Raw genomic sequence first — 25,134 nt, forward strand, 5'->3', positions numbered from 1 at the left:
CATAATTATATAAAGAATAACATTTAAATTAGTGTTGCATTTAAACATATCAAACACTTATTTATATTAGTGCTGTCCTTGGTCCTGAAATCATATTGGTACCTGCTTCGTTTTTAATTCTTAACAGTATTTATATCGTGCTTCCTGTACTTATTAGTTTTTTGTAATTTTCAAAAATTGTGCCTTTTTGTGAGGTGGCAATTGGTTAACTACTTCTTTGAGCAGTAAACAAAAGACCGTGATGACACTGTTTACCATTGGTTGTAAACTGGTTTTTATGAGGAACTTGACCCATGCGTTTTTATTTTGTGTTGTTTAAGTCCTGTATTTCTATTCTTGTGTTGCATTTATTTGTAGACTTCATGACTCATTGTAAGTAATCAAGCTTTTCAATTGCGTACATCTTCATCCCAAGGTGGCTGAGTGAGATTTTATGGTGTGTTATATACATACGTAAAACTCAATAACAACTGTTGGGCTATGTAAAGGATGGGATATTCCATGTTTTTTTATGTTTTATTTTTATTTCTAAGTTTTTACGCGTGGGGTCGCTGACGACCACATGTTTTTGTGAGGTGGCCGTTTCAGTCTCCTCCTACGTGTGAATCGTCAGCAGACTGCGAGTGCTTTGTGAGGGGAAGACGTATGGCGTTAAGACGGAGAGAACTGGAGTGTGTGGGATATCAAACACTGGCTGATCTGATTGCGTTTTATGGATGATTTCTATTTGGTGTATACCCAGTTTCTTTGGAAGCAGCGATGGGCAGTGGTCGGAATTATGGAATCATTTTTTGGATCCTCATCGTGTTTATATGTGACTGGGCGGCTGCGCAGATATCCTACTCTGTTTCCGAGGAGGCGGACAAAGGGACCGTGGTCGGAAATCTCGCAATGAATTTAAATGTGAATGTCCGAGACCTGCAGACAAGGAGTCTAAATATCGTGTCTGGATACAGTAAGAGATATTTTGAGGCAAATCTTAAAACGGGGGATCTTTTGGTGAATGAGCGAATAGATCGCGAGGAGCTTTGTGCGAGCGCGATCAAATGCACACTCAACTTTGAAGCCATACTGAGTGATCCTATGGTTCTCCACCGCATCGAGGTGGTTATTGTTGATTTAAACGACAACGCGCCGACCTTCGTAGAAAATTCATATTCACTTAACATATCTGAATTGTCTCCTACGGGCGAGCACTTCTTGCTCCCATTAGCTCTCGATGCAGATACAGGAAGCAATTCAGTTAAGACTTACCGGCTTAGTCCAAATGAATATTTCTCCCTGGATGTGCAGAGTGGTGGGGAGCAAAGTGTGTCTGCTGAATTAGTGTTATTAAAGGCACTGGATCGTGAAAAACAAGCTGTTATTAAACTTAAACTTACAGCTGTGGATGGAGGAAAGCCTGCTAAAACCGGAAGCTTAAATATTAATGTAAACGTTCTTGATGCAAATGATAACACTCCGTCATTTAGCAAAACACTTTACAAAGCACGGGTTAATGAAAACGCGCCAGCTGGATCGGCAGTAATAGAACTAAGTGCCACAGATTTAGACGAAGGTGACAACGGGAGGCTCACTTACTCCTTTGTCAAGCGTGGCAACTTTAATCCTGCAGATGTGTTTTTAATAAATGCAGAAAATGGGGAGATCACTGTGAAGGGAAATTTAGATTACGAAGCACAGGCAGCCTATGAGATTCACGTACAGGCAACAGACCACGGTAGCTCACCTCGTAGAGCAAATGGAAAGCTGCTGGTGGAAGTGGTCGATGTGAACGACAATACCCCAGAAATTATCGTGACGTCACTGATGAATCCCGTCAGAGAGGATGCTGAAATTGGCAGCGTTGTCGCTTTGGTGACAGTGACAGATAAAGATGGAGGAAAAAACGGTCAGACTCAGTGTAAACTTACAGGTTCTGCACCATTTAAGCTGAATTCCAATTATAAGAATTATTACTCCTTAGTTGTAGACGGACCTCTGGATAGAGAAGGGTGCTCTTTTTACAATGTGACGATTACGGCTGTTGATGAGGGGACCCCACCTCTTTCCTGTACCAGCGTCATTCCTGTCCATGTCTCTGATGTCAATGATAACCCGCCTCGCTTTGCTGAACCTGTGATTAACATATATGTCAAAGAAAACGGTCCAGTTGGAATTCCTATCTATACGATCACTGCAATCGATCCTGATATAAACGAAAATGCTAACGTAATGTATTCATTAGCGATTGATTCAAAAAGCATTCCAATAACTTCTGTTGTAAATATCAACTCAGTGACAGGAGATATAGTCAGCCTGCAGTCTTTTAACTATGAGGAGTTAAAAACGTTTCAGTTTAAAGTTCAGGCCACAGACTCTGGTGTTCCTCCGCTCAGCAGCAACGTGACAGTCAACGTTTTGATCCTGGATGAGAATGACAATAATCCAACTATTCTGGCGCCCTATTCTGAGCACGGCTCCGTCAACAGTGAGAGCATCCCCTATTCTGCTGAAGCGGGATACTTTGTGGCAAAGATCAGGGCTGTAGACGCAGACTCTGGATACAACGCGCTGCTCTCTTATCACCTCTCTGAGCCCAAAGGAAACAACCTCTTCCGGATCGGAACCAGTACCGGAGAGATCCGGACAAAGAGGAGAATGAGTGACAATGACCTGAAAACTCACCCCTTGGTGGTGCTGGTCTCTGATCTCGGAGAACCCTCCCTGTCAGCTACTGTGTCTATTGATGTGGTGGTGGTTGAAAGCGCAGCCGACATCCAGACTCAGTTCAGACATGTGACCATAAAGGAGGAGAGCTTCTCTGATTTGAACCTGTATCTGCTCATCGCCATTGTGTCGGTGTCAGCCATCTTCCTGCTCAGCCTCATCACTTTAATAGCTGTCAAATGTCACAGGACAGACGGCAGTTTCAGCAGGTACGGAGCCCCAATGATCACCACCCACCCTGACGGGAGCTGGTCTTACTCCAAATCTACTCAGCAGTATGACGTGTGTTTCAGCTCAGACACACTCAAGAGTGACGTTGTGGTTTTCCCCGCCCCGTTTCCACCTGTAGATGGTGAACTCATCAGTATTAATGGAGGAGACACTTTTACCAGAACTCAGACTTTACCTAATAAGGAAAAGGTGAGTTGTTTGTTGCATATTTTATGGAGTACTGTACATGTGGAAAAGATGTGTGCAGTCATTTGTTTAAAATACGTGTACTTTTTCAGTTATTTCGGACTCTCGTTATGCATACTATTGTGTATGGATTGCTGTCGCAGCGTTATATAAAGATGTCCTTAAGGTCAATATTGTTTCTGGTTCACCCTTGGAGCCATATGTAAAAATATATATAATGCAACTAGTGAGTCGCTGGACAATATAATCTTAAAAAGACGATTCATTGATACTGACCTGTGGGGACGCTGTCCATGGTGCTGAACTCAGTTGTGGTTTGTTGCATGATCAAACGCTGCCTTGCCTGAATATTATTTCGATTGGAATCATATAAGAGTACCACCATTTTCGAGGTGAAGCAGTTAAAAAAGAAATCACAAAGGAGTTGTTCTTTGGCTGAAATAAACTCCTGGACAAATTTACGTGCCCTTTTTTGATAAGATGCAACGTGTATGTGTTTATACAGTAACACTAAAGAAACAGCTGGTGTCGCTGGAGACCACAATATCTGTGTAGCCTTCCTCCCCTTGGACTCCTCCTATCCGCGCAAAGCATCATCAGTCTAGTAGCTCTTGTAAAGACATACGCAGACGATCGCAAGAAAGAGGGAGAGTTGCTTTTATTCACTTAAAGTGTGGACATGGTCAAACGTGATTCTATCTTTCATTCTGTGATGGCTATGGGACGTGGAGGACTAACAGTCACGGTTTGGATACACGTATTGACGTGGCTTTGTTTGTGTGATGGCTCCACGGCGCAGCTCTCGTTCTCCGTTTCCGAGGAGGTGGACAAAGGGACGGTCGTGGGAAATCTCGCTAAGGAATTACAAATGAATGCTCTCGAATTGGAAAAACGGGATCTACGAGTGGTATCCGGAATTTCAAAGAAATATTTTGATGTGGATTTGAAAACGGGTGCGTTGTATGTTAATGACAGGATCGATCGTGAGGAGCTTTGTCCAAATACAGCGACATGTTCTCTGAATATAGAAGCCATTCTGAGCAACCCAATGCATCTTCATCGCATAGAGGTAAACATTATTGATATTAATGATAATGCACCGTCCTTTCGAGAAAAGGAAAAGACGTTCAATATATATGAATCTTCTTTTCCGGGAGAGAGGTATCTCCTCCCAGTGGCAAACGATGCAGACACGGGCACTAACTCGGTAAAAAGCTACAAGCTGAGCCCGAATGATTATTTCTCACTGGATGTACAAAGCGGCGGAGAGCACAGTGAGTCTGCTGAACTAGTGCTACGGAAATCATTAGACAGGGAGAAACAGTCCGTTATCCACCTTACATTAACAGCTCTGGACGGAGGAAAACCTGCCCGGTCAGGGACGTTACAAATAGTTGTAAATGTTATGGACACAAACGACAATGCTCCAGTGTTTAGTCAGCCTCTTTATAAGGCTCAGGTCACAGAAAACGCTCCTCCTCAGACATCCATTTTAATCGTTAGTGCTACAGATCTAGATGAAGGAATAAATAGTGAGATTGAATATTCATTCATTGAGAGAGGGAATTTTAATCCAGGAACGCTGTTCTCCATAAACCCAGACACGGGGGACATAACAGTAACAGGGAAAGTTGACTATGAGGAAAATACAGCATATGATATCCGTGTGCAAGCTCGGGATAAAGGCACGCCTTCTCGAAGCGTGCATGGTAAAGTGTTAGTGCAAGTGACTGATATTAATGATAACATACCTGAAATCATTATCACCTCTCTTTTGAGTCCAGTTAAAGAGGACGCAGAGGTCGGCACAGTCGTGGCTTTAGTGACTGTAACAGATGATGATGGGGGTAAAAATGGGCTCACAAGTGCTAACATACTTGGGCTGGTGCCTTTCAAACTAAAGCCCAACTACAAAAATTATTATTCATTAACAGTGGATGGACCTCTTGACAGAGAGAGTGTTTCACAATACAATGTCACCATCATAGCCAATGATGAAGGCACACCTCCCCTCTCAAGCACAAGTGTTATTCCCGTTCACATTTCTGATGTAAATGACAATGCCCCTCTATTCTCAGAGCCTGTGATTAATGTCTATGTGAGAGAGAACAGTGCGGTGGGAGCCACAGTCTTTGCAATAACAGCAAGTGATCCTGATGTAGGAGAAAATGCTAAAGTAACATATTCAACACTAGAGGGCACTTCAAAAAGTACACCAATAAGTTCTGTTATAAACATCAACTCAGAGACAGGAGATATAGTCAGCCTGCAGTCTTTTAACTATGAGGAGTTAAAAACGTTTCAGTTTAAAGTTCAGGCCACAGACTCTGGTGTTCCTCCGCTCAGCAGCAACGTGACTGTCAACGTTTTGATCCTGGATGAGAATGACAATAATCCAACTATTCTTGCGCCCTATTCTGAGCACGGCTCCGTCAACAGTGAGAGCATCCCCTATTCTGCTGAAGCGGGATACTTTGTGGCAAAGATCAGGGCTGTAGACGCAGACTCTGGATACAACGCGCTGCTCTCTTATCACCTCTCTGAGCCCAAAGGAAACAACCTCTTCCGGATCGGAACCAGCACCGGAGAGATCCGGACTAAGAGGAGAATGAGTGACAATGACCTGAAAACTCACCCCTTGGTGGTGCTGGTCTCTGATCTCGGAGAACCCTCCCTGTCAGCTACTGTGTCTATTGATGTGGTGGTGGTTGAAAGCGCAGCTGACATCCAGACTCAGTTCAGACATGTGACCATAAAGGAGGAGAGCTTCTCTGATTTGAACCTGTACCTGCTCATCGCCATTGTGTCGGTGTCAGCCATCTTCCTGCTCAGCCTCATCACTTTAATAGCTGTCAAATGTCACAGGACAGACGGCAGTTTCAGCAGGTATGGAGCCCCGATGATCACCACCCACCCTGACGGGAGCTGGTCTTACTCCAAATCTACTCAGCAGTATGACGTGTGTTTCAGCTCAGACACACTCAAGAGTGACGTAGTGGTTTTCCCCGCACCGTTTCCACCTGTAGATGGTGAACTCATCAGTATTAATGGAGGAGACACTTTTACCAGAACTCAGACTTTACCTAATAAGGAAAAGGTGAGTTGTTTGTTGCATATTTTATGGAGTATTGTACATGTGGAAAAGATGTGTGCAGTCATTAGTTTAAAATACGTGTACTTTTTCAGTTATTTCGGACTCTCGTTATGCATACTATTGTGTATGGATTGCTGTCGCAGCGTTATATAAAGATGTCCTTAAGGTCAATATTGTTTCTGGTTCACCCTTGGAGCCATATGTAAAAATATATATAATGCAACTAGTGAGTCGCTGGACAATATAATCTTAAAAAGACGATTACCGTAATTGATACTGACCCGTGGGGACGCTGTCCATGGTGCTGAACTCAGCTGTGGTTTGTTGCATGATCAAACGCTGCCTTGCCTGAATATTATTTCGATTGGAATCATATAAGAGTACCACCATTTTCGAGGTGAAGCAGTTAAAAAAGAAATCACAAAGGAGTTGTTCTTTGGCTGAAATAAACTCCTGGACAAATTTACGTGCCCTTTTTTGATAAGATGCAACGTGTATGTGTTTATACAGTAACACTAAAGAAACAGCTGGTGTCGCTGGAGACCACAATATCTGTGTAGCCTTCCTCCCCTTGGACTCCTCCTATCCGCGCAAAGCATCATCAGTCTAGTAGCTCTTGTAAAGACATACGCAGACGATCGCAAGAAAGAGGGAGAGTTGCTTTTATTCACTTAAAGTGTGGACATGGTCAAACGTGATTCTATCTTTCATTCTGTGATGGCTATGGGACGTGGAGGACTAACAGTCACGGTTTGGATACACGTATTAACGTGGCTTTGTTTGTGTGATGGCTCCACGGCGCAGCTCTCGTTCTCCGTTTCCGAGGAGGTGGACAAAGGGACGGTCGTGGGAAATCTCGCTAAGGAATTACAAATGAATGCTCTCGAATTGGAAAAACGGGATCTACGAGTGGTATCCGGAATTTCAAAGAAATATTTTGATGTGGATTTGAAAACGGGTGCGTTGTATGTTAATGACAGGATCGATCGTGAGGAGCTTTGTCCAAATACGGCGAAATGTTCTCTGAATATAGAAGCCATTCTGAGCAACCCAATGCATCTTCATCGCATAGAGGTAAACATTATTGATATAAACGATAATGCACCGTCCTTTCGAGAAAAGGAAAAGACTTTCAATTTTTCAGAATCGTCTGTTACTGGAGAGAGGTATCTCCTCCCAGTGGCAAACGATGCAGACACGGGCACTAACTCGGTAAAAAGCTACAAGCTGAGCCCGAATGATTATTTCTCACTAGACGTACAAAGCGGCGGAGAGCACAGTGAGTCTGCTGAACTAGTGCTACGGAAATCATTAGACAGAGAGAAACAGTCCGTTATCCACCTTACATTAACAGCTCTGGACGGAGGAAAACCTGCCCGGTCAGGCACGTTACAAATAGTTGTAAATGTTATGGACACAAACGACAATGCTCCAGTGTTTAGTCAGCCTCTTTATAAGGCTCAGGTCACAGAAAACGCTCCTCCTCAGACATCCATTTTAACCGTTAGTGCTACAGATCTAGATGAAGGAATAAATAGTGAGATTGAATATTCATTCATTGAGAGAGGGAATTTTAATCCAGGAACGCTGTTCTCCATAAACCCAGACACGGGGGACATAACAGTAACAGGGAAAGTTGACTATGAGGAAAATACAGCATATGATATCCGTGTGCAAGCTCGGGATAAAGGCACGCCTTCTCGAAGCGTGCATGGTAAAGTGTTAGTGCAAGTGACTGATATTAATGATAACATACCTGAAATCATTATCACCTCTCTTTTGAGTCCAGTTAAAGAGGACGCAGAGGTCGGCACAGTCGTGGCTTTAGTGACTGTAACAGATAATGATGGGGGTAAAAATGGGCTCACAAGTGCTAACATACTTGGGCTGGTGCCTTTCAAACTAAAGCCAAACTACAAAAATTATTATTCATTAACAGTGGATGGACCTCTTGACAGAGAGAGTGTTTCCCAATACAATGTCACCATTATAGCCACTGATGAAGGCACACCTCCCCTCTCCAGCACAAGTGTTATTCCTGTTCACATTTCTGATGTAAATGACAATGCCCCTCTATTCTCAGAGCCTGTGATTAATGTCTATGTGAGAGAGAACAGTGCGGTGGGAGCCACAGTCTTTGCAATAACAGCAAGTGATCCTGATGTAGGAGAAAATGCTAAAGTAACATATTCAACACTAGAGGGCACTTCAAAAAGTACACCAATAAGTTCTGTTATAAACATCAACTCAGAGACAGGAGATATAGTCAGTCTGCAGTCTTTTAACTATGAGGAGTTAAAAACGTTTCAGTTTAAAGTTCAGGCCACAGACTCTGGTGTTCCTCCGCTCAGCAGCAACGTGACTGTGAACGTTTTGATTCTGGATGAGAATGACAATAATCCAACTATTCTGGCGCCCTATTCTGAGCACGGCTCCGTCAACAGTGAGAGCATCCCCTATTCTGCTGAAGCAGGATACTTTGTGGCAAAGATCAGGGCTGTAGACGCAGACTCTGGATACAACGCGCTGCTCTCTTATCACCTCTCTGAGCCCAAAGGAAACAACCTCTTCCGGATCGGAACCAGCAACGGAGAGATCCGGACTAAGAGGAGAATGAGTGACAATGACCTGAAAACTCACCCCTTGGTGGTGCTGGTCTCTGATCTCGGAGAACCCTCCCTGTCAGCTACTGTGTCTATTGATGTGGTGGTGGTTGAAAGCGCAGCTGACATCCAGACTCAGTTCAGACATGTGACCATAAAGGAGGAGAGCTTCTCTGATTTGAACCTGTATCTGCTCATCGCCATTGTGTCGGTGTCAGCCATCTTCCTGCTCAGCCTCATCACTTTAATAGCTGTCAAATGTCACAGGACAGACGGCAGTTTCAGCAGGTACGGAGCCCCGATGATCACCACCCACCCTGACGGGAGCTGGTCTTACTCCAAATCTACTCAGCAGTATGACGTGTGTTTCAGCTCAGACACACTCAAGAGTGACGTAGTGGTTTTCCCCGCCCCGTTTCCACCTGTAGATGGTGAACTCATCAGTATTAATGGAGGAGACACTTTTACCAGAACTCAGACTTTACCCAACAAAGAGAAGGTAAGAAAGGCAGTAAAAACAGGGATAACAATCATGTACAATGTATAAGTTCTTCCAATAATAGGGCTTTATTCTATAATGTTTTTCCTTAGTAATAATGTAGTTGCACATGATCAAATGCACTTCTTATATTGTCAATTTAAAAATAATCGTCTTGGCCATTTTTATTGGAATTTCTAAATGGCATAACCCTTATTTGTCCTTTTATGACCTCTTGGTTATGAAGTAATTTTATGTCTGGTTGAAACATTTTTGAACTTGTACCATTATTTTCCATACATTGCAACTTCTTAAAATAGATTGTTCGGGCTTACCTCTCTTGCTAGAATTCCAGATGATTTTATTAGTTTTGTCCATCGATTTCTTTCTTCATCTTGTCTTCTACTGTACCACAAGGTGTCGCTATCAGCTCACAGATCGAGACTTTTTTTCCGTGCATCGCCCCTCCCTTCTCGTCTATCTTTGGTTTGTAATTCTTTGTTCGTCGTAGCAGTCTCGGGCAACCTCTCTGCATTTTGAGGGGCTCTGATAAAGGTGTTACGCTATGTTACCAGTGGATTGATTACTTCGTCAAAACTTGAATATAAGGGGCTATGGACAGGATGCAACAAGGGACTATTTCGAGGCATTGGATTTATTTTTTGTTCCTTGTATCTCATGTGTGGTGTCTGGCATCAGCACAGATTGTGTATTCTCTCACGGAGGAGTCGAGTCCGGGAACCACTGTGGGGAATCTGGCGAAGGACTTACATCTAGATGTGCAGGAGTTGGAAACTCGAGGTTTTCAGATTTCAGGACCTAACGCGAGGTATTTTGAAGAAAACAAAAAGACTGGGATTCTTCTGGTGAAAGAGAGAATAGACCGCGAGCAGCTATGCTCTCGTAATGTTAAGTGCTCGCTGGAAGTGGAAGCCATTGTAAAATCACCGCTAAATCTGCATCGCTTTGAGGTTAAAATTGTGGACATAAACGACAATGCTCCCACATTTCGGATACCTGGAATTGTTCTGAACGTATCGGAGTCAGCTTTTCCTGGGGAAAGATTTACATTAGCGAAGGCGTTTGATGCAGATGTCGGCAGTTACTCTGTTAAGGGCTACAAGCTGAGTCAAAATGAACATTTCACTCTTGATGTGCAGAACGGCGGAGAGCCGACTGTGTATGCTGAGTTGGTGCTGCAGAAAGCTTTAGATCGCGAGAAACAGCCGATTATCAAACTGACACTGACAGCAGTAGATGGAGGAAAACCTCCTAAATCAGGCACATTACAAATCACCATTAATGTGCAGGATGTAAATGATAATATTCCAATTTTTGACAAGCCACTGTACAAAGCCAAAGTTCCCGAAAACTCGCCGAACGGTGCTGCAGTAATTTCTGTGCACGCCAAGGATTTGGATGAAGGTACTAATGGAGAAATACTGTATTCAATCATCAATCACGACAGTGATAATTTAGTGGAAAAATTTGTCATAAATCCCCTAACTGGGGATATTACATTAAAGGGAGAATTAGATCACGAGAAAAGCAATGCAGTAGAAATTCGGGTCCAGGCAAAAGACAAAGGGCCAAATCCAAGAGCATCTCACTGTAAAGTACTCGTTGAAATCACGGATGTTAATGACAACCCACCAGAAATATCAGTCACATCTTTAGAAAATGTGGTGCAGGAAAACGCACCCATAGACACGATGGTGGGGCTCATAACAGTGAGAGACATCGATTCAGATAACAACGGCGTAGTTCAGGTTAGAATACTTGACTCGGTGCCATTTAAAATCAAAAACACATATAAGAATCATTATTCTCTTGTGGTAGACGGAACTTTAGACAGAGAGATAGCCTCTGTATATAATGTAACAATCATAGCGACTGATGAAGGGGTCCCACCTCTTTCCAGCACCCGCGTTATTACAGTGCATGTTTCTGACGTGAATGACAACGCGCCTCGTTTTATAGAGAATGTTTTAAATATTTTCGTCAAAGAGAACAGCCCAGTAGGTTCTGTCTTATATACCCTGAGTGCGGATGACCCGGATGTAGACGAAAACGCAAAAATAACGTTTTCAGTTATGAATATTAGCCATAAAAACATACGATCAGTGATAAACCTCAACCCAGAGACAGGTGATATAGTCAGTCTGCAGTCTTTTAACTATGAGGAGTTAAAAACGTTTCAGTTTAAAGTTCAGGCCACCGACTCTGGTGTTCCTCCGCTCAGCAGCAACGTGACTGTCAACGTTTTGATCCTGGACGAGAATGACAATAATCCAACTATTCTGGCGCCCTATTCTGAGCACGGCTCCGTCAACAGTGAGAGCATCCCCTATTCTGCTGAAGCAGGATACTTTGTGGCAAAGATCAGGGCTGTAGACGCAGACTCTGGATACAACGCGCTGCTCTCTTATCACCTCTCTGAGCCCAAAGGAAACAACCTCTTCCGGATCGGAACCAGCACCGGAGAGATCCGGACTAAGAGGAGAATGAGTGACAATGACCTGAAAACTCACCCCTTGGTGGTGCTGGTCTCTGATCACGGAGTACCCTCCCTGTCAGCTACTGTGTCTATTGATGTGGTGGTGGTTGAAAGCGCAGCTGAAATCCAGACTCAGTTCAGACATGTGACCATAAAGGAGGAGAGCTTCTCTGATTTGAACCTGTATCTGCTCATCGCCATTGTCTCGGTGTCAGCCATCTTCCTGCTCAGCCTCATCACTTTAATAGCTGTCAAATGTCACAGGACAGACGGCAGTTTCAGCAGGTACGGAGCCCCAATGATCACCACCCACCCTGACGGGAGCTGGTCTTACTCCAAATCTACTCAGCAGTATGACGTGTGTTTCAGCTCAGACACACTCAAGAGTGACGTAGTGGTTTTCCCCGCACCGTTTCCACCTGTAGATGGTGAACTTATCAGTATTAATGGAGGAGACACTTTTACCAGAACTCAGACTTTACCTAATAAGGAAAAGGTAAGACATAAACAAAGATGCAACGTGTTGCCAACACAAAGTCTTCTGTATGGTTGAGGTCTACGTGGTTTATTTGAAAGTTTGTCTCTGTATATTGCCAGCAAAAGCGCTGTCCATGGTGCTGGAACTATAATGGACCTGTCAGGGCTCAAGGCTTGGCTGGGTACTGTCAAAAGAATAACAAATTAGATTGTAGTGTTTCATTTTTAAATATAACACTTGTTTATATTGAAGTAAAATAATATGTAATCATATGTGGGATATAAACATTCATACAATAGTAAACAGAAGTACAAGAAAACAACTTGAGAAGGCCATTAAATGAAAAAGGCAACCATTTCTTGCAGCAAAATGCTCCCTAGAAGTCCACTAGTTAATAAAAAAAAGAATAGTTGGAGAAAAAATAGGCAGAAATAAGTTTTATCACAACTTTTGTCGAACAAGTGGGTTCTTAATCGTAAATATTGATCAATGATAACCTATTGATCACATAAGCACTAAGAATTTAAAACTACCCATAGGTCTTAGCTCAGCTGAAATGTTGTGCTCTGTGTAATGTTATTTTGAAGTTAGTGTATCTCCAATTGGGGAGTTTGTGAGCTGTAAATAAGAAGAATAAGTCACTGCAACATCACAGTCAGGTCTATATTTGTAGAGTGCCACAAATGATGTTGGGGAGATATACCAAAAACATGTTGCTCAATCTCTTACCAGTATTAAATACTCACCGTCCACGGATTTCAAATTAAAGGTGTTTCTGAAGTGGCAGCTTTCTCCTTTGGACAGCAGCTGCAGTTAAGATAGACATTAGTTAGACAAAGGCGACCAGTCACTGCGATAAAGAGTCTTTAAAAAAAAAAAAAAAAAATTTGCTGTTATTAAAAGCACTATCTAAAATCTACCACAAGTCAGCGTCTCAGGGGGCTGCTCATTTGTTGCTAACACTCAGCTGTGCTTGGAGCGCTAGCTTAAAAGCAATGCTTCACTGCGATAAAGCCCCCAGAAAACAGAAAACCTCACCAGAATAAGCATGTTTTTTTTTTAATGATTATCAAAGTAAGAAGTGTCTGGAAATGATTGAGTCTACATTTCAACAGTGTAAAATAAGTTTGTTATGTTGAGTTGGATGTAGAGGTTGTATTCAACAAATATTTAGTCCAATAACGTCGTACTTCTTACTTTACACCAAAAATCAAAACTCACCGGAAGTCATGGTTTATGGATACCCGACACGTGATTGTTGACCATTTTTAGAGATTGTTTTAATGTAACAACAACAGCGCAACCATAGTTCAGTCCAAAAGATTCCCAAAGTGTCAACAAACTATTTAAAATTACAAAAGGGCGCGTCTTCTTCGAAAACGACACTCACTTCCGGTCCACTGCTGTGCGCTCAGTGCTGCCGCTGATGGCTGGAGGCGGCATTGAAGCTATCCTGTCAGATGTTTGCTAACGTTTGTTGTCAACCTCAGGGGAGGAGATTCGGATTAACATGGGCTGCATTGACATACTGTACATGAATATCACCGCAGTTCACCAGAGTGAGTCTTGATTTGGTGTCTTTACAAGCAAATAACATTGACTTCATTGTCATGCATATCTCATCGCTGCTTTAGCGAGTTTATATTCACCTATAGGCCTCGTGTCGATAATAAGCTGAGTCGGAAAACCAGAAGTAAACTGCCTTTGCTTGCTTCTGGTTTCCATACTAATGAATAAACGTGAGCCGTGAGGAGGCTTGGTGAGAAATGCTTTTGTATTGCAGGTGTAAGGAATTGCTGACAGCAGATTATGTTTAAAAAAAAGATTGTGGAGAAATTTAGGCTGAAATTTAAAAGAGTTATGTCAGGAAAATGGGACCTTTCTTAAATCAGAGTATAAACCTTCTTTCACAGACCCTTTTTACAGCTTGACTATAGTAGGAACATTTCATGTTTTACCATTAACATTCATGAACATAAACTATATTATTTAAACCATCGCTTCACCCTGTGCTCATATAAAATAGTATTGTTTTTCATGAAATATCTGTAAGTAAGACAAAGGTGTAATTTGTCTGAGAGGGGTACCATTTAGTTCATTCTCTAGTCAGGAAGAATCTATTTTTGTCTTGCTTTGAAGTCGCTCGGCTCATATTTGTTTTACTCCTGCAGTCTCAGTTGTCTCTCTTGAGATATCACTATAAGCTTCTGTGTAGTCACACTGGAGGTTTTAATTCTCTGCAGTGTATACTCATAATATCTCCATTTGTATTACACCATGCCCCCTTGTCTTAATATTATAGGATTCTGAGACCTCCATGTATTGTGAAAAACTAATCATTTTAAGGAAGTCTGTGATACTGTATCTCTAATAATAAGCACTCTGAGACAAGGTTCCCTGTTTTCCATTTCCCTGTTTAATTCGATTTTCTATATCTACTTGTCGTCACTCATATGTTTTTGTTCCTTATTTGTACCTTCCCATTGGTTAAGTGTAGCTGAAGACTTGTACATTATATGATTTGTGCCTGTTCCTTTTTTCCCCCTCTTCCTTCTCCTCCACGCTGCTGCCAGCTCGTTTTCCCCTCCCCCTATCCTCACCAGCGATTGCTGAGAAGGGGAGCAGCTGAGAGAAGTAACAGGGAATTAAGGTCCATCTCTGCAGACGTGTCCTTTCAGCATTAGAGCGTTGTAAACAGGATGTAATATATTTTCATTAACATCCCTAATGTGTGCACAGTCGAGGCTCCTCTGATCAGCTCAAGGCGAGTCGGGCACAGATGATCATGTTTTCTAAATGAATGAATTTGTCAGTCATTAACCGTAGCTTTTTTAATGCACATTTGTGCTGCATTTGTTTGTATATGTTCTGAATAATAGTATTTAACCTCCTACTGTATAGTGTTCAGACACACTCGAGGAAGCTCACCGTTTCTACACAGTGTTGTAGTGAGTCTGTGATGCCTTTTAGTCACTCAGACTGTGACCTCATTTCAGGGAGTGGTACAGCAAAAACAAGCATGGCCGGATCTGGCATATCTTCTGTCATGTGGTCGGTTAAGTGTTTTTAAGAGACTGAACCAGGGCTTTTTACAGTCTCAAACACACTTAACATATTACAGGCGATGCGTGTCGGTTATGTGGAGCTCGTAATTGGGTCATGGTGTGATTTAAAGACAGCAGCACACAACATGCACCATCAGTGAACCTGGATTTCGACAGTTGACTTGCTTCTTTCTCCGGCAGTCTCGGCTATATGGATGCATACTGTCTCCATACCGTGTTTACTTCAACACTGCCTCGAGCTGCCACTGCATAAAAGTGGTTCAGTTTGTGTTCTGTATGCTGCAGCTCTCTGTGGATGTCAGAGAGAGAGAGAGAGAGAAGGGGGGGAGGGGCAGGTAATTTTCCGCTACTCTTTGCTGCAGCCGCAGCGGCAGCAGGGAGCTTCAGCACCGATCGAGGTAACAGCTCCGCTCAGCTCTTAGCTGTCCCTCCTGCTCTCCTCTGCGGCTGGGCGGGGCTGTTAAACACCTACTGTCAATCACAGCTGAACCAGTTGGGCGGGGCAAAGGGTCAGGGAGGATGAGGATGAGGATTTTTCCATGGAAGGATCAAAACGCTGTGTTTCTGTGTCAGTTTGTCGGTGTGCCGTGTTATTGGATCTGGGGCAGAAAAACTGAGCTCAGTTGCATACTGCAGAAATGATAGTCTTATAGAACCAAGCTTTTCATTTATACAGACCCAAAGTAATACTGACAAGCTTGGTTGTTTGTGTGCAAAAGCCGAGGACACAGAGTTTAGAGTGTGTAAATGATAAAAGCCTCTAACTCTGCCTTACCAAGAGCTGTAAAATGCAGTAAATTATTGATTGAACAGTGCATTGTCCAGGTTGAGTGAGAGAGTAAAGTGGTTCATCGTTCACGGTGCTACAGTGAAGGCATTCAGCCAGATCAGTTTGTTGGATTAGACAAACTGATTCTGCAGATGGACCCGAAACAGGATGTACTATAGAGATGTCCTTACCACTCATCGTAATACAAAATGAAAGAAGCTCAGAAAAACGTTTATTTCCGTTTCTATACCAGTCTTTCTTGTCTGTCTTTCTCTGTCCTTACACACATCCTACATAGCACTTCCTGTTTTCTCCTCTACAAGGGTGTGTCCTTTGTGTGAGTGAGGATGGTGCTGTGGTTGCCATGGAGACTGTTCTAAGCTGTAATGAAATGATGAGCTCGTCTGCTTCCAGGGAGCTGCCAGTATGTACCCACCCCCCACCCACACATCCATCCCAGCATGCATCACAGGAAGGAAATAGGGTGGACACAATGGGAGGCAAGAGAAATGGAGAGAGAGAGAGAGAGAGAGCGAGAGAGACAAAGGAAAATATGGCAACTAAAGATGTGCATCATCTTGAGCAGAAATGCCTCGTCAGATGAAGGGAAGACTGACTGAGCAGGCGAGGGAAAGTGTGTGAGATTAGAGATCCAGTTCTAAAAATAAAAATAAAAAAAGCAGAGGGTTTTAGTGGAAGTCACAAACACAGCAGCTCAGACTCGAGCCTTGAGCATGAGATAGTGAGGAAACTGGAGCTTCTGAGGATGAGATGGACAAAAAAAACACATTAAATACATGCCCTCCAGCTGAGTGAGAACATCACAGGCTTACAATTGGTCACAGATAAAAGGAAGAACTTATCACTAAACACCCCCCGCTTCCCTTCTTTCCCACTTTTCACCAACCCAGTCCTCCATCCGTGCTCCCTCTTAGTGGCATCGGGATGTATTTGCAGTCATTAGATTAGCTTTGTCATGCTCAGAACTGCGCGTTGCATCCTCTCCCATCCGGCAGGGATACAAAGCCAGGGCATCCTAAGAGGGAAGTATCCAAAGCCTGCCTGCTTTTCCTGATAGCTTTGTTCAGTGCCACAACAAGAATCTGTTTGATTTATGCACAGGCTGAACCAGGACAACCGAGGAGCCGTTTAACCCTCACAAGGACCCCAAGGGAGGGATTTTTGCTGCTTACGTTCTCTCGTGCCCTTTATTTTTTGAAAGCAATTGGTACACAAGGGGATCAGCACTAACAAACACACCCAGAAAATGCAGCCTCTTACAGCTTACTGTGTCCACCTGAGTAAAAGGATTGTCGTTACCATGGGTCTTTGTTTTGGAGAATAAAAATGTGAAAGTTCTCATGCATATGAGAAGAAGGTACACTGAATTGTTTTGGTGTTATAATCAATTTTAGAAGTGTATTTCTCTCCATATTTCCCTATTTTAGTAAAGTTAAACATAAGCCAAGGAGATATAGTGATCAGGTTCCAACATGTATCTCCCTTCATTTTGTTTATTTGTGTGAAATAATGTTCAGTTGTCTAGGCATTGGTTCGATAAATGCACATATGGCTGGCTCTTATGGTGTTTACAAGCACTGATTTTGCTTAACGCTGTCGTCTCACCTCTAGGAGGGTGCCTTGCCCAGTCTTCTCTTTCTTTATCCTCTGAGGTCACTGTGTTAAAAACAAGACAGAGATTGTCAGCCACTGTCGTCTGACGTCTGTGCCCTCTTTCTCTCTCCCATCCTACCTCTCTCTCTCTCTCTCTCTCTCTCTCTCTCTGTAACACGCACAATCATAGCAGGGATTATGCTTTAGTGCTCTGGCTTAATGAGAAAGCCTGTGTGGATGGGCAGTTGGGGTGAGGATCACGTGTCCAACCCTTGTACTACCGATTTATTCCAACAGAGGGACCACTTTCACTGTCTTTCTCACCTCTGAAGCCTCTTCCTTTGCCTCCCTCTCCCACCCCCAGAGTGGGATTTAAATTGGAGGACGAGCACTCATTTGAACCTTTAAAAAAAAAAAAAAAAAAAAAAACCCAAAAAAAACACACAGCCTTAGGGACTTGTGTTGAAGCTATTTTTTTTGTTTGTTTTCTGCAGAACAAAATAACCTTAAGAAAACGTGAGCAGACCTGAATGAAGCTTTTGTCTAATGAAACCAAGTTTAGCTGCTTAATGTTAAGATAGTTCCTAACCCACGACAACAACAACCAGGCCAATATCTTAGAAAATAAGAAACTATTTTCTTTTAAAAGTCATCCCCTTTAATTACAGTGTCTCCTCAAAGAAAAAGCCTTATTGTCATGTGATTTATTTCAGATTGTAATGCAATCCAAAATAAATATTATGACAAACCAAGGGCTTGTAATTTTGGACTACTGATGTCACAACACTTCCCTCTTTTTCTAAATACTTGAAAGTAAACCGGTAATCAGGATTACCTGCCAACAAGTGTGTATATAATTTCAGTGTTTGCATGTTCCTTTTCTCTGCAGTCATCTGCACATCAACCCTAAGTCCTTGATTTCAAACTACAACAGCAAAACATTCATTCAGATATATATATATATATATATATGTTCTCTGATACTGTTTATGCTGCTATAGTTGTGTTTTAAACTGACCGTGTGTACGTGTGTCTGTGTATGAGATTGTGTATGCACGCCTACAAGCACAAAGTAGAGTTTACAAGACGCCTCTGTACGTCTGTCTAGTTGACTGAGACAGTGATACAAAGAGTCGTACTTTATGATAGCCCAGCCCTGACCCGTTCTTTTGTGGATCTCTGCTGTCATCTGACTCATTAAAACAATGGGGTGGGGGGATTCCAGATAACAGACTCTTAGGGGAAGTAATATGAATAGCTTTTTGAGTGGCCGCTTACAGTATTAATGAGGTTGAGTCTTAGCAAAGAGGGTGTTATTAATATGGTGGCCATCTTGCATAATTGATGTGATGGGGAGTGTTAGAAGGATCGGGCCAAAAAAGGGAGAACAAAGAGGGAGTCTGATCTTTATTTAAAATCAGAATTATCTCTCTTATCCACAAGGAAGGCAATGGACTGTTTTTTTTTTTTCACCTTTTAGTCATTTACTTTTCTATCATCATTTTTCAGAGTTTGTAACTTTACCCTAAAAAAATCCCTCTTCGCTAAGCGAGAGACTGCTCGGGGGAAAGCGAGAATGTAGAGTATAGAGGCGGATGAGAATAGAACAAATGTGAAGGTCATGTAAGATTTGTGTAATTATTTTCTGCCTTGACAAAAATTCAATCATTAATTGGAATAAAACCTTTGAATTGAATCAAATTTAAACACCAATTAACCAATTAGCTGCTCAGAATAAGTGTTTGTTGATGTGTGACAGGCGTCTGTCTGCAGGTGGAATACTGATGATAGCTTTATCGCCAGCTCTCTTGAGTGAAAAAAATAAACAAGTCACAGCTCAGCAACATGCAATTAACGCTGAAACAGATGGGCGAATGTTAAACAGGTTTGAGGCTGTTACAATGGGAAAAAAAATCATAGCTGTGCTGCTGGTTGTTGTGGTGGGTGGATAGATGGGTGGGAGTTGGTGGTGATGGTGGTGGGGGGGGGGAGCAGGTGCAAAGGTCTTGTGTAAATGCAGCTCTGTGTTTGTTTCTGATGAGATAAGCGTTGCCACTTTTCATTTTTTGTGGAACGGACAAACGCAGAGGTCCCACACGTCCCAACGGGTAAATCTGCTAAATGTCATGGTCAGTGTGGCAGCCAGTAACATGCAGACCATCAGAGACTGTCAGCCCTGGTTGAAAGAAACTCTCTGTTATCCCCACTGCTCATTTGAATAATAATGCAGGGAAATCAAACCTAGAAAAGGTTTTCCACATGAAAAGCAAATCTGTACTCATATGATGTAATTTGGCTTTGAAAAAGCAACTTCTATTATCTTACTGTTGGAGATTAACCAATAACAAGTTAAAAAAAAATACAATTAAGAAGACAGGCGTTTTAGTGTTCAATAATTTGTCTTCCATCAGGGACATTTGGCTGCTTCTCCATCTCCCCATTTCTCCACCTCCTCCTCTACGCCTTGCAGTGTGAAAAGTTGGTCTAATGTATATCTCCCCACATCCACGAGCAGCAAAAGAGTGATTCACTGTCTTCTCCCTGTCTCCCGAGAGGCGGAGAGCAGTCAACGCTGTGAGCAGACCGGCTGTGGGTGAGAGAGGCAGCGCGCTATAGGAGAAATAAAAGATAATGTGGGCGATAGACGCTCATCTTTGGCCCGGTGGCCGGGGTCAATCCGCAAGGCACTGGGTTTCACGAGGCCATCCCTTCCTTTTCCTGAGATTCTTTTAAAATTTCGGATCTTGGAGTCTCTTCTGAATCGATTCTATAAACTTGAGATTGTGTTTGATACATTTGAACAGTGTCAGCAGATCTGTCCTGTTGACTGCTTCGGGGATTTTGTCACATGCTATTTCAATCCAATCCAATTAAATGAAGTTAAGGTACAGGATCTGAGACTGTAGTAATTCTAGGACAGCCAGAGCAGGATGATTTGAGGGCTAATGTCACCACCTGCTACTCTGTTGGCTGGCCTTGTTGAGTCTATCTGCAGCTTATAGAATCAAAACATCTACTTTGGAAAAGTGAATGTCAGTGCTTTTGTCTGAAACTTCAGAATACATTTGTGCTATGATTTTACAGCTGTTGGCTCTTTTTTGTGATATGTGAAGTTATAAATTAAGGATTTAAAGTCCGAAATCATTTCCATGTTACTCTTTTTTTTTGTTTGTTTGTTTTTTAAGCAAAAAATGTTGTGGTTACTTTTTGTTGTGCGCGACTATTATTACTGTCTATCTAGTGTGGTCAGCGTCGTGCTGTTGCGAGATGTGATGAGGGGTCACAGATGGAGCATCTTGTCTGTGACCCGGCATCGTCACTGCTCATGACGTCACATGCTTTGTGGTCCCTGTGTGAATGAACCTGTGGCTCGAGGGGCTCACACGTTTAATAAGTGTACGTGCAAAGCTTCGTCAACTGGCAATGTAAGGAAATGTTGATAAATTGAAGACATTGTGTAGATTTTTAGGTTCTCTGTTTCAAGCGTGTTAACATACACAGGGTAAACAGTCGGACCCACCCCGCTCTTTCTCTCATAGTGAAGTGCTGAAAACATAGAGAAGAATCTCCTCTAACACGCTCTGAAAGCGTTTCTGCCCCTCTCTCTGATTCCCATAGCTTTTTCTGAGAGCTTCTGCAGTGAACAGTAATATTTTCGGGGGAAAGCGTTGCTTGCACAGCTGGTTGCAATATGTTTGTCTGTTTTCTAAAATGTAGTAAAAACCCTTATGTCGGAAATGTGCCTTTCCGTTTGGAGGGTACAGATGCAATCGTTGATTTGCATCAGTGAGGAAGTCTAATCTCCAGGCTGGTTCATAAATCAGTTTCCCAGCGCACAATGAAAAGGGCGGTGGCGCTGACAAAAAAAAAAAAAACAGGTTGGGGGGGGGGGGGATTGTGTCGAATTAATTCAAACGAGATCAGCATGCAGATGACTTTGACTGCTTCACTTTTGGCGTTCAGATTCGTTTACTGATAAAACTCCGGAGTCTTTTCGTCTTTTGGGCTTTTTTATGAGGGTGCTCGATCATTTCATCGGAGGTGCTGAAATGCAGTCAGCAACGTTTGAGCAAACGGCTCCCCCCCTCCTTTTGCCCATAGACACCATCACCACATCGCAGGAGGAGAGAGAGAGGGAGACCAATAGGCTGCATCAGTGAAAGTCAGCTCTGCTTGGAGGAGAGAGAATTTTAAAAACAACAATACAGCAGAGGCAAACATGGATGCACAGCAGAAAATCGTCTTTAAACAGACACCGGAGAGGATGCGGTGGTCTGCCTGCACATAGCCGGAGTTGTGCGCGGACTATTTCCCCGTTTTTAATGAGGCGGGTGGGGACATACAGCAAGCTGAAAAGGCGGAAAGATTTTTATCCAACCCGTCTGCAAATTCTGCCTTCCTGCGATGGCTGTGACGGTGCGATGTTGTTACAGTGTAAAGGGGAGTGTGCCTTTTTGCTTTTACTTAGTTCTTTTCATTTTTAGTGGCCTTACAAATGCACAATTTCGATACTCCATCCCAGAGGAGCTGGAGAATGGAGCACTTGTCGGTGACATTGTACGGGATTTGGGTCTGGACGTGAAAAAACTTTCTACCAGGCGTATCAGAATCACGTCGGACAGTGGCCGCAGATATTTCACCATCAATCACAAAACCGGAAAGCTGGTGGTGAGTGACCGCATCGACAGAGAGACACTTTGTGAAATTGGTGGCACCTGTTTACGCAACTTGGAGGTGGTTTTGGAGAACCCGCTTGAGGTGCACAACGTGGAGGTGGAGATTATTGACGTAAACGATAACGCGCCACAGTTCCCCAGAGATGAATATCAGCTGGAGGTGTCTGAGTCCGCGCTCACCGGGTCCAGGTTCCACATCGAGGGAGCTCAGGATGCAGATGACGGCTCCAACTCTGTGAAGCAGTACCGCCTCAGCCCGAACGACCACCTCGCTCTAGACACAATTAAACCCTTCACCAATAATAAGCACATCGAGCTGATTCTCAAAAAGCCCTTTGACCGCGAGCAGATGCCCTCTCATCAGCTAATCCTGACAGCTATGGACGGAGGCACCCCGCAGAGAACTGGTACGGCCAAAATCAATGTCCGAATCCTTGATGCCAATGACAACGTGCCTGCGTTTGACAGCTCCGTGTATAAAGTAAAACTATCTGAAAACTCTCCCAAGGGCGCACTTGTTATCAAGCTAAACGCAACAGATCCTGACGAGGGCTCAAATGGAGAAGTTTTTTACTCCTTTAGCAGTTACACACCAGAAAGAGTCAGACAGATGTTCTCCATGGACACAGACTCAGGTGAAATACGTGTGAAAAATAATATAGACTATGAGGAGACAAACTCATATGAAATGTATATCCAGGCCATGGATAAGGGCCCAGCACCAGTTGCAGTGCACTGTAAAGTAGTTGTAGAAGTTCTGGATGTCAATGACAACATCCCTGAGATTGTGCTGTCTTCACTCTCCAGCCCTGTACGCGAGGACGCTCGAGCTGACACAGTGGTAGCATTGATCAGTGTGAACGACCGAGACTCTCTACTAAATAAACAAGTCACACTGGAGATAATGCCCAATTTGCCTTTTAGGATCAAGTCCTTCCGGAACCACTACACCATCGTCACGTCTGCCTTCCTGGACCGTGAAACCATCTCATCCTACAATGTCACCGTCAGCGCGGTTGATGGTGGCACTCCACCTCTGTCCTCCCACATGACCTTTAAAGTAGACGTTGCGGACGTGAATGATAACCCGCCTCGCTTTGAACAGACTTCATATACTGTTTATATCACGGAGAACAATGCCCCCAGTGCACCTCTCTGTGTTGTCAAGGCCACAGATGCTGACACTGGAGAAAATGCTCGCATCACCTACACTGTCCTCAATGACAACAACCATGGCATCCCTGTAGCAAGCTACGTCAGCATCAAACCTAATACAGGTGAGGCCTATAGTCTTCGAGCCTTTGACTTTGAGAAGCTGAGAGAGTTTCACTTTCAGATCAAAGCCCAGGACAATGGTGTGCCTCCCCTCAGCCGTGTTGCCACAGTGTATGTTTACATCATGGATCAGAACGACCACCCGCCCAGGATAGTCTACCCTCCTGCCAATGGGAGCCGCACCACAGAGACACTTTTAAAAAACGCAGAAGAAGGAGTGTTGGTTAGCAAGGTAATAGCGTGGGATGGTGATGCTGGGCAGAACGCTTGGTTGCTCTACTCCCTGGACCAGAGAAACACAGACCTTGACCTGTTCAAGGTGCACGAGTACACAGGTGAGATCCGCACCACCAGGCGGGTTATCGAGGACAACTCCACCTCCTTTGTATTGACAGTGCTGGTGCAAGACAACGGCCTCCCTTCGCTGTCCTCCACCGCCACCATCCACGTGCACGTGATGGAGCTCCCACCCAAGTTGGCTCCCGACCCCAAGCGAATCATCAGGCCCAACAGCCCTCTCATGTTCTCCAACGTAACCCTCTACCTCATTATTGCTTTGTGTGCCACAACCTTCGTATTCTTGGTCACCATCTTCGTGCTGGCCATTGTGCGTTGCCATGCCTACTGTACCCAGCCTGGCTCCTGCTCCCCATGTTGTGTGTCCAAGAAGAGTGTCCCTGAGGGGGCCGCCTCCGCAGGTGGCGGTGGAGGAAGAGCTGCAGGTGCAGGTGCAGGTGGTGGTGGAGGAGGAGGGGGAGGAGGAGGGGGAGGAGGAGGAGGAGGAGGAGGGCAACAAAACAGCAATGTGGCCCTGCGCCGTGACCTCAAAGTCGAACCGCATTATATCGAAGTGCGAGGAAACGGATCTATGACAAAAACATACTGTTACAAGACATGTCTGACTGCTACGTCAGGAAGTGACACTTTTATGTTCTACAATACGGGGCGGCCACACAGTGGCACATGGGGCTCGGGCTACGTCACCAGTCATAGCGGGCAGAGCCAGTTATTTGTACGGCGTCTCAGTATGCCGGACGCAACTGCCATTCAGGTGTGTGTCCTCTACAATATGTGTTCAAGTTTGATTGCCTCACAGTACTAAATATCACCCAAGCACACACGCTCTATAAAGGAGAATTGTCAGAGAGTTATGGTACAGGCTTTGCTCTAGGGCGTTGCTCTTGCAGTGCGATTGCATTTGACATTTATTTTGAGCTGCTGAAACATCTCAACCCCTCTTCTGGCGTGGGATGCTTCAAAAACTGCTTCTTCTTTTTTTTTTCAGAAAAAAAAAGATCCATTTCTTTCCAGCTCAAAGTGTCATACTGCCATCATGTCCTAGTTCTGTAGGATATTTAAGAGCTCTGAAAGAGCATTTTGTTTGTTTGTGTAGTTCATCTATAAACTTTACTTAGCGTTAGATGAATTGTCACTTCTCTTCAGGTCTCTTTTTTTAAGA

General features: G+C 43.6%; 3 protein-coding genes across 22 annotated transcripts in view; 2 read left to right on the forward strand and 1 right to left on the reverse strand.

Moving 5' to 3' along the window:
- The window catches only part of LOC306829052 (uncharacterized protein), a gene marked incomplete at its 5' end in the record, with an annotated part of 184,839 nt that extends 171,006 nt beyond the window's left edge, over positions 1 to 13,833 (reverse strand). For 5 of the 7 annotated variants that reach the window (XR_013779825.1, XR_013779826.1, XR_013779827.1 and 2 more), the window contains 2 exons: positions 13,023 to 13,083; positions 13,498 to 13,833. Of the gene's footprint in view, positions 1 to 12,322; positions 12,461 to 13,022; positions 13,157 to 13,497 lie in introns of those variants that run through there. The other 2 variants (XR_013779831.1, XR_013779830.1) reach the window with 2 other exon arrangements.
- Positions 1 to 25,134, forward strand: part of LOC306828996 (protocadherin alpha-C2-like) — a 167,112-nt gene that overhangs the window by 125,442 nt on the left and 16,536 nt on the right. Inside the window, exon 1 of one of the 14 annotated variants that reach the window (XM_079351773.1) lies at positions 6,518 to 9,322. The exons of 11 other annotated variants lie outside the window; for them this stretch is intronic. In XM_079351773.1, coding sequence (XP_079207899.1) covers positions 6,905 to 9,322 — 2,418 coding nt within the window. In that variant the 5' untranslated portion in view covers positions 6,518 to 6,904. Of the gene's footprint in view, positions 1 to 6,517; positions 9,323 to 9,681; positions 12,295 to 20,968; positions 24,727 to 25,134 lie in introns of those variants that run through there. 2 more of the 14 variants (XM_079351778.1, XM_079351766.1) reach the window with 2 other exon arrangements.
- LOC306829381 (uncharacterized protein) lies at positions 73 to 6,401 on the forward strand. The gene is made up of 2 exons (XM_079352423.1): positions 73 to 3,248; positions 3,799 to 6,401. The coding sequence occupies exons 1-2, from the start codon at positions 760 to 762 to the stop codon at positions 6,371 to 6,373; spliced, it is 5,064 nt and encodes a 1,687-aa protein (XP_079208549.1). The 5' UTR covers positions 73 to 759; the 3' UTR covers positions 6,374 to 6,401.

The sequence above is a fragment of the Symphodus melops genome (assembly GCF_947650265.1).
Source record: "Symphodus melops genome assembly, chromosome: 9".
Classification (NCBI taxonomy): Eukaryota; Metazoa; Chordata; class Actinopteri; order Labriformes; family Labridae; genus Symphodus; species Symphodus melops.